General features: G+C 44.9%; 1 protein-coding gene across 2 annotated transcripts in view; it reads right to left on the reverse strand.

Moving 5' to 3' along the window:
• The window catches only part of nr3c2 (nuclear receptor subfamily 3, group C, member 2), a 127,460-nt gene extending 117,607 nt beyond the window's left edge, over window positions 1-9,853 (reverse strand). For both annotated transcript variants that reach the window (XM_079499900.1, XM_079499899.1), the window contains exons 1-2: window positions 9,404-9,853; window positions 5,971-7,794 (exon numbers count right to left, since the gene is read on the reverse strand). In XM_079499900.1, coding sequence (XP_079356026.1) covers window positions 5,971-7,775 — 1,805 coding nt within the window. In that variant the 5' untranslated portion in view covers window positions 7,776-7,794; window positions 9,404-9,853. The remainder of the gene's footprint in view (window positions 1-5,970; window positions 7,795-9,403) is intronic.
• Window positions 9,854-10,154: the final 301 nt, after the last annotated feature.

Here is a 10,154-nt window from a genome sequence, read left to right on the forward strand (position 1 = left end):
TATTTCATATTTTAGAGATAAAACCAAGGATGAGTCAGCCTCTGCATTTAAAGCTCTAATAATCATGCAGAATGCACACTGTCGGCCACCTGTTTTGTCTAAATCGGAGCCAAACCGTGACAAAAATACTGTGTTTCTAGTTAGGACAATTTTTTTCTCCTCTTCTCTCTCTCTCTCTCTCTCTCTCTCTCTCTCTCTCTCTCTCTCTCTCTCTCTCTCTCTGCCTTTTTTGGCTGAGTTTAAATGCTTTTAGACCAAAGTAATCCAGACTGCTGTGATGAGAAGCAAATTTTAATTAAAGGCACTTTCAAAAAGCACCATGGTGAGAAAAAAAAATAATGCAGGGATTTTTCGCTGTCCAAGGCTTTAAAAAAAGCGAGTTTTATTCTTTGATTTTTACTCTGTTACGTAAAAGTCCAAAACTCAACAGCCCCACAGCGACCTTCTTGTGGGGACTTTGCTGTGTGGCCATGAGCTGTGTCACTGACAATGGACAGGGTAGAATGTGTCAATATGTCTAATACATTCAATCAATACCTGGTAGTGCTGTAATAGGAGACTCAGCAGTATGCTCAGAGAATTAAACTTTAGTCACGGTACATATACATTTATTTAGATGTGTAGGGTTGTCCAGTACAGTACTGTACTACAGCACGAGTACAGTACAGCACCACTCAGTTCAGACAGGTCTGATTTTATACACAGTATGTACATTATGTACGTATGAATGACACATTCAAGTAAACACCTGACTAAATGAGTGGAGAAACATAACATGCAGATGCTTCCATACAGGTGGACTGCATGATACAATTAAAGGACCACTTCACCACTTTTCAACTTCTCTTCCTATAATTGGTCCTAACTAATGTTCATGATAATATACCACCATTTTTTTCCTACTCAGTCTGTGTCTCATAGGAAGGCTGTGGGCAGTTCAGAAACCCGTCCACCAGTGACATCATCGATGGTGAATCCAAGCTAATAGAAACTGCAGGCTTTCTTTTCCTGAAAAGTTGCAATGCAAAAGTTGAAGCCATCGTTCTCACGATAATACAAATCTTGTTTAAAAAAAATCTGCCTAATGATGATGTCACTGGTGGACGGGTGTCCGAACTGCCCAAAAGCCCTCCTATGAGACACGGACTGAGTAGGAAAAAATGGTGGTGTTTTATCATGAACATTAGTGAGGACCAATTATATGAAGAGATGTTGAAAAGTGGTGAAGTGGTCCTTTAAGCAATTAACATACTATCATGCTCTGTGGCATGTATACAAATATTACCAGTATTATCGTATAATGAAACTTTTCTCTCCTGATGGGAGTGTTCTTTTCCATGATGACAATTTCAGTCAGACAACTCTTAGAATGAATTTAGAATATATATGTATTGAGCATAGAAGCATAGATTGGCGTCCGGGCTCTGTCCCTATTCATTCCCTGTAACATTAACATTTTAGTTAAGCCAAATAGAATTACAGGGAATGAATAAGACCCCCATGCAGGGGGATCTAGAAACAGAGCCTACAGGTGGATGCTGGGGATGCGGTGGGATTTGCAAAACTTCATGAGCAGCAGGTTAGCAGCAAGCGAGGCAGGGAGACAGCAGCAGCGGCGCACGTCCGCACATCAGGAGAGAAGCCAGGAATGAGCAGGTAGGCAGAGAAGTTTAAATAGCCGCTCTGAACAGGTAAAGAGTGCATGAGACTAGTCACCTGATCAGGTAGGCGCACTCCCAAGTTGTCTGCCTGAACTAGCTACGCAGGCTTCGTATCATGCCTTATCCACAGGTGTAATGGCATTGTTTGATGAGTATGAACATGATGTGAATCAAAATCTTTGAGAGAGATTTGGAGATGCTGCCTTCCCACTCACCAGATCTCAATACAGTTGGATTAGATCAGTAGATTTTAGACGTACGCATTAAGCCCCTGAGTTTGATCACTTTGCACACACAAAAATAACTAGACCTACAGTAACTAATATGCTACTCTGACATTGCCATCTAATTCTAGTTTTTCACATCTAGCCCAGTTCAATTCCTGCATTTGTTTGGATGTGTTAAGAACTGATTGAGCAATAAATATCGGTCTGTGTGTGCAGGGGACTTTATAGCTCTCCCACCACCATCACCAAAACACCAATTGAAAGAATGGTGTTCCATGCATCTCTCCAGGAGAGTTCCAGAGACAATCTATATGCCAAGGCACATCGAAGCTGTTCTGGTGGCTCATGGTGGCCCAACACCTTACTAAGACACTTTATGTCGGGTTTTCTTTCATTTGTCACCCATCCGTATGTCTATATATGTCTGTGTCTGTCTGTGTGGGTCTGTGTACAGATGTATGTCTGTTATGTGTATAGCAGGCTGGCTGGCTGCCATGCAGCCCACCTCCTCCTGTCATGCCGCTGTGTGACATTAGGTCTGAGCAGGATCTCATTAGGACCAGGGTGGTACTGATCCCGTCAGCATCGGTTTGCCTCCCTCTATATGGGTCGCCTCCGATGTAGCGAACGTTCCGATCAGTGCTGCCTGCGAACCTTGTTACACTGTAAAATTCTGATTCAACTTGGAGTGTACAAGCAGAACCAAATAGATCCCTTAAATGTCCATTTGTTCAATTTGTACACTCTCACAGCAAAATTAACACTTCAGATTTGACTGTGTACAAAATATGACATCAACGCATGCACACTTACACACCTGCCCCATACACAAGTGCGTACATTATATAAAACTGAGACAATTCTTAGATCGTAGTCTAAGTAAACACTCGCAAAGCATGCAATAATTGAACACAACAGATAGGAAATATACTTTGGAAGTCTGGATAGCAGTGTATACCCACAGGCATACTGCACAGTACAAATAGATCCACATAAGCTAGCTGCACACATTTGTACCAAAATAAATAAGAGACTTTCACTAGGACAGCCATCCCACGCAGTCCACTATTGATTTAGGAACCAGGAAACCAGGGGGACTTAGGAATGAAGTTGTACACGAACTCTGGGGATAATTAATCTTACTATAAACTAGCTCAGTGAAAGTCAAATTGATTCTTTGTTAATCATGACACAGCATAACTCCATCTCACTGTGGCCAAACTAGGCCACAAACTGAGGGAGTGGGCAGTATGAAGCTTTCTCCAATGTCTTGATGCACCACATACAGTGTAGCAAAGAAATGAAAAACAATTCGCTTGCGTAAAGCATTACTATTATCAGTTGAAGTGCTTTAGTTTCACAGTGACCAGCAAGGATAGGGAGTGTTTTTCATTTAAATTCAGCATGGATGATAACCAGGCTACATGATGCTATTTCAGCACATACACAATCATGATATAGAATAGATGAACCACTTTACACCTATTTTATACATTTAAACACACAGCACTCGCGTAGCACAGTGGTAAAAGTCCCTGCCCACCATCCCAGAGGTTGTGGGTTCAAATCCACTGTGGTGCATCCGGCTTTGTCAGGTGTCTATGTGAATACAATTGGCCCGTGTTCAGGGGGGGGGGGAGTTGGCTACGGACTGGGGTGGCACCTGTCAGCAGGGAGTGGGGCCTCCTCATTGGTGAGTCAATAGGATGCAACAGCAGTGACAACACAGAAATGTGTGTGTGGGGAGAAATAAAAAAATGATATACACACGCACGCACACACGCACGCACGCACGCACGCACGCACGCACGCACGCACGCACGCACGCACGCACACACACACACACACACACACACAGTTCAACTATAGACAAATAGAAGATCATAAAGTATGTACCGTAGATCTGCAATTTTTATTATTCTTGAAAATGTTAAAACATGAAAAAAAGATATGTTCATGCTCAATGACACGCCTAAATAGAAATGTCAGGTTGAAAGTTATTAAATGGAAATGTCTCAGTACTTTCCAACACAACCTATTGGGTAATGGTCAGAGAGGGGATAAAAATGGACAACCAGGAAAGGCAGGGCAAAAGGATGTCAGTTATGAATGAGGATGACGAATCCCCTGGTTCAATCATACACAATTTCAACCTTTGAAGTTCCATGTGATGTCATTGCCAACATTCTGCTCTCCCACCACGCCAAATTTTAGTGACTGATTTGATGTCTGTCGATGGTGTGGGTTAGGGTAATACGTTTCATTTAATTTAATTAATTAAAACATATATTTTTTTGTTTCACAAAAATGTCAACTGAAACCAAAAGAATGTACTGAAAATACATATATTTTCTTGTGCATGGTTTTTTGACAAAAGTATGAAGTAGCCTTAGTTTTAGGGGCTACCACGTGAAACCCTGCTGGCCAAGGATGGAACCACAGCCTTCCGTCTGTGCCTCCCATACGCTCTCTCCCTTTTAGCTTTCCAACTGTTCATTATAATAAATGTAAAGAATAATTACGGCGCAGAGTGGACTGCCCACTCTCTTTAGAAGAAATAATGACAGTCTGGACCGGATCAGATCAGGTCACGGCCTCATTAAGAAATCAGGGAGTCCATGAGATACACAGAGCCAACATCTCAGTAAATGTGCAGATAATAGTACTGTAGGTTACTTTTCCAAAGACAAACATCTGACTCTTATCAAAGTTTTTGGAAGTCCGGGCTCAAGAGCAGGATGTGTTTTATGGCTTTGTTTAGTGCTTATTACACTGAGGGAGCTCGTAAAGAAGGTGACGCAATATCATGCGAATTAACAATGTCCCGCGAAAATAAAGAATACAGTAGATGATGGCCATGCATTTCTCACTGCTATTTCAACATGAAAGACTCTCGCACACACACACACACACACACACACACACACACACACACACACACACACACACACACACACACACACACACACACACACACGAAGTACAGTACAGTACAGTACTGTATCAAAACCATATCTCTGGATTTACTGTAAACAAACTCTCTGGCATTGCCCAGGGATACATACATTATATAACTGGTTCACATACTTTCATTTCAGCAGCATTACTGTTATTCATGATCTATTTTATGGCCGTGGTATTTACTTATATTCATCCTGCTGATGCTAATTTAGTGCCTTGTAGCCCTCGCATGCAACTAGGACAAACAAAGCAAAACAACTACAGTATGTCAAAGTTGTACCTCACCAGACTGGCAGCCATTATGGATTTTTTTCCTCTCCCTTTGGCCCATTTGTTTTTGTTTTGGCCCGACGCCCTCTAAAAGGCAACTGTTTATTCCATCAGTTTGGCAACAAAAGTATGTGATCAATCATTCATAATTTATGACACTGCCCTATAATGGCTCACGAGTCACGACCCATAAAAAACTGATATTTGCATTACAAGGTCCTAACTGGACCTCCCGATAACAAACCAATAAATTCAGTTGTTGTGCATACACAGGCGCCTGATAAGAGGCAAACTTTGGCTCTTTCACTCTCTCCCTCTCCGCGCATGCGTGCGTACGTGCGTGCGTGCGTGTGTGTGTGCGTGCGTGCGTGCGTGCGTGCGTGCGTGCGTGCGTGTGTGTGTGTGTGTGTGTGTGTGTGTCTCTCTTACAGTAGAGCACAGGGAAATAGTAGCAAAGATGATGTGATCATATGCTGCTCTTGTGCTTTAACAATGCCCTGGACTGGGTCCCTCAGTTCCTGTTCCCCCGGCCAGCATCCCGCTGCCTTTCCCAAGCCCTGCTGTTGTTATTATTTGCCGTTTCTCCGAGCAAACGCCCCAAGTCCCCTGTGCAAGTGGAGTCTGACTCAGACACACTTGGCCCTACAATCAATCTGGTATAATCAAAACAAACCTTCTCAAAGGTACTGACACAAACACTCTATAGGAGGAAAGTAAGGTACAGTATTACCTTGAATAAAGTTTAACAGGCAATATTGATTAAAAGGAACACAGCTCTCCAACTTCAAAACTTTGACGGAGACATACTGTACTAACCAGCTAGTGTGTGGACACACATACTACATGCTTACCTGGACATGTTGTCTGTGATGCAGCTCTGGCCTGGGTAGCCCTCCCCTCTGGCTGACAGCGACCCCTGTGCCATGCCCGGCCGTGATTTCCAAGACTCCATTAACGCCGTTACAGGGGAAATTAAATTGAACAGAGGGTTGGACTGGTCCCTCATGTCGTGCCGCGAGAAAGACATTGTTCCTTGCGCTCCGATCTGGTAATGGAACGAGTGTCCACCGGTATTAACTCCAACAATGGCCGACGGGGGGATGCTGTTGTTCTCTTGGTAATAGCTGCCATCGTTGGTCTCCTGCTTGACCCCTTTTGACAGGACATTGTGGGGGAACACATCGTGCTCGTAGTTGCCGTTCATGGAGGAAATAGGGGGTCCAAGGATACCAGAGAGGCTGTACTCGTCAATGTTATTCCTCAAGGACAAATAGGTGGTCTCAGATGCGGGGAAGAGGCCCAGAGAGGGCGTTTGCTCTGCGCTGTAGTGATGCTGACTCATGCAGCCCTCATCCTTGTTAGGTTCCGTCTTTATATGCGTGATGAAGGGTGTGCTGCTCACATTGCATTTGTTGGAGGTGGAACCCAGGCACATGCTCCTGAAGTCAGTTCCGGGCTCATTCTTGATGTACTTGACCATCCCCATCTGGTCCAAGCCCACGTTGAACACCTCTCCGTCCACCATCTCTACCTTGGGGAACTCAAAATTCTTGAAGTCCTGGTCCCTGGTTAAGCCCGCCGCCTCTGGACTGTTGGTGTCATTCTGCACCAGGCCCAGTCCACTGGCGGGACTGGATACAGGGAAACCACCAGAGGACGGGTTTTGTGGGCTGCTGATGTTCATAGTGTTCACTGTGGCTGGACTGGAGATTGAGGGCCTCATGCCATTGTTGCAGTTGTTTCCGTTTCCACCGATGGGGCTTGAGACGGATGACCTAATGTTACAAGTGGCACTGCAGGAAGGCGGGGACCTCACGCTACTCATGCTCTGAGGGCTTGACATTGGGGACCGCATGATGTTGAGGGGACTGGTGAGAGGCGGCGAGCCAACCGTGCTGGACTCCACGGGGCTACATGTTGCTGAATTCCTGCGCTGGATGTGGGCCAGGGCCGTGACCGAGGGAGTCTGGTTCACTGGGCTGCTGATGGACGAACAGGATGGCCCGAAGCACGTGGTGGGACTGGTGGTGGAAGACACCACATTGTTGCTGCCTCCGGGGCTAGAGATGGAGCTGGATGTTTTGGGGCTGCAGGACAGCACAGAGGCTGAGCTCACTGGGGTTCCAGCAGAGCATTCCCTGGGTGTGGCACTGGGCTGCTGGTACCCTGGTGGCTTCACTTTGGGGCTCTTTGCGGACGCACACTGGTTCTCGTCTAGGGGCCGTCCACACAGCGGGTACATCTTCCCAGGGCTGCTACTGCCCCCGTGCTGGCTAAAGCTGAAGTCAGCCTCCCTGGCAGCATTCATGTACAGGCCCATGGATTCGGCCACAGTTTTGGAAAGCTCCTTGGAGTCCATTTCCTGTTTGCGACCGCAGTGGAGGGAATTGTTGAAGAGTGGGAGAACAAAAGGCTGGTTCTGGTTTAGCCGGAGAACGGGCTGCTCCTTCTTCTGGGCGTTGTTGCCATCCTTGCTGTCGGCCGTGGGACTTCCGGCAGCAGGGCAACCGACGTTTACGATGTCCATGAGGATATCGTTGCCAGTCACACTGGAATCATCTGAGGTGCAGCTGTACTCCATGGTGCCAGGGACCTGAGACCATCTGTTCTCTGTGTCATTTCCATCAAAGAAACTCTGGTATCTTTTGGTCTCCATTGTTGGATCATTGATTCACCTGGTCAATAAGACAAGATAAAGTATTAGAGTCAAATCACACATTTGGGTATTCGCATAATGAGTGATGGTTCAGTGTAGTGGTAGAAAGTGCATTAATATGTACGTATGTGGTCCCTGTAGGCTGAAGATCTAATAGATATAATTATATAAATGTTGGGAATTGGGCATGTTACAGTATTAGCCATTGTACAGTAGCCTACATCTGCCCCGCACCTCTATTATGCATTAATACCACTGAAAAGTATTGTTCAAATGTCATATACGGCTAAACCAATTTTATTATGTTGTATAGTTGTAACAGTTGTAATCCAACTGCCTGACAGACCCTTTCCTTATCATTTTTGATGGCTGAAAACAGTTCAGCACTAAATAAGTCTCTTTTTCATTTTCAGATGATAATAAATAGCTATTAATTGCTTACATATAATATTTAGGGAGAAAACATTGTGGGGGAAACTCATAAATAATGTTGTACAGCTAAATGCCAACTTCAAAGTGAAATTGTACTTCCTCTCTCTCCCCCTTATCTCTGCACTGTGTAAGATGTTACAGTGTGACAAGTTCCAAGATAACACATCGCAAAGGGTTAAATGGATCCGCATGACGTAGTTTCATGCGTTTGGTCCCCGCCTGTTGTGCGTCCCTATTGGTCAGTAAACACACTGGACGACACCAACGTCATCCGACGAATCGTGGATTGGCCCGACATCCGTCACTCAATAGTTACTGCTTTAGCAGCAGCCACAACATAGCTGCGACATAACTTGAAGTGTTGTTTGAGTTTGAGTGCCCGATCTGCCACACAACTTGCAAAAGCGCTTAAAGAAAAACCTTGACTAACTGCACTGCATAAATGGCTACACATAATAGCGTTGTTCCAATACCAACGTTACGTGTCCATAATAACGCTATTATAAGAGACCGCAGGCGCAGCTTCGACTCGATCGTCATCTATGCATGTTTAAATATAATGTTGCATGCTTCATATAACACCATACCTGCATAACCTTTATATCTCGTGTGAGTGTACTGTGTAGCCTTATAAAAACCTGCATGCAAAGGCGATGACACACATACACTCCCCTCTGGCTGGCTCCTAAACCGTGATTGGTGTGTGTTCTGTCACAGATTAGGGCGTGCGGCGCTGCCTTTGCTCTGAATATTTCTCCACATTTTGCTGGAGGGTGCGCAGTCTAAATAACATGCACAGACTTTGTTTATGACCGTTACACAGTAATAACACAATCCTACTCCTACACCGCCGCGGCCAACCGGTTCCTAAAACGAGAGGTCTTAAGTATAGCATATGTGGGAATAAGAAGAAAGTTTGATAATTTTTTCGAAATTAGGTAAAATAAAATAAAATCTTTACAGAAGGGCATATTTTTGATATTTTGTATTGTTTTCATTTACAAAATTGAAACTGATCAATTTAAGTTAATATTAGGTCCCGCTTCGAACTGTGTAACCCTCTCGCAGTAAATGCATAAATGGGACGTCATATAACCGTGACACTTTTAACAATCTTCCTCGCAAGTTTGGATGTTTTCCCTAAATATTTTTGTGCGGTAGAAACATTGTATCAATTGTGCACTGTCTTTCCTTACCTTAATTACGACATTCAGATTTGTCAGGTGGCTGTGTTGCTGGGCAGCAGTAATCCAGAGAAGAAGAGACATTGAAAGAGCAAGTCAATATAGTTGTTTCTCCACGATAATATCCTCAACCCCGCTGAACGCGTTTCTATATCTACTATTATCAATCCACTAGTTTCAGTTTGACAGCTCAGAGACAGAGAGAGGGAGAGGGAGAGATAGAGAGAAGTCTACTGCGTAATAATAATTATCAGTAGTAATCCTCAACAGACAGACGCTGTTTTGACAGAACTCGCGACAGCACCCGATAGGATGACAGTTAGCAAATTATCTCGCATTATGACCGTGATGTTGCCGATTGCTAATTCTAGTCCACAGATTAAAAAAAGACTAATAAAAACAACGAAGGAGTCGGTCGGGACTTGCAGTCAACGCGACGTCATTCTGGTGTGAACACATGGATCCTCCTACTGCAAGCAGGGGGCGGCAGGGAGAAGGGAGAGTGGGAGAGGAGGTGGAGACTCCTGAGCACAGGTAGGTCAGTAGGCGACTGACTGACTGACTGACTGGCTGGCTGGCTGGCTGGCTGGCTGCTGACTTACTGACTGACTGTCAGGCTGGTTGGCTGACTGACTGACTGGCTGGCTGGCTGAATGGCTGGCTGGCTGTCTGTCTGGCTGACTGACTGACTGACTGGCTGGTTGACTGGCTGGCTGGCTGAATGGCTGGCTGTCTGTCTGTCTGACTGACTGACTGACTGACT

This window comes from Electrona antarctica (genome assembly GCF_951216825.1).
Source record: "Electrona antarctica genome assembly, chromosome: 4".
NCBI lineage: Eukaryota > Metazoa > Chordata > Actinopteri > Myctophiformes > Myctophidae > Electrona > Electrona antarctica.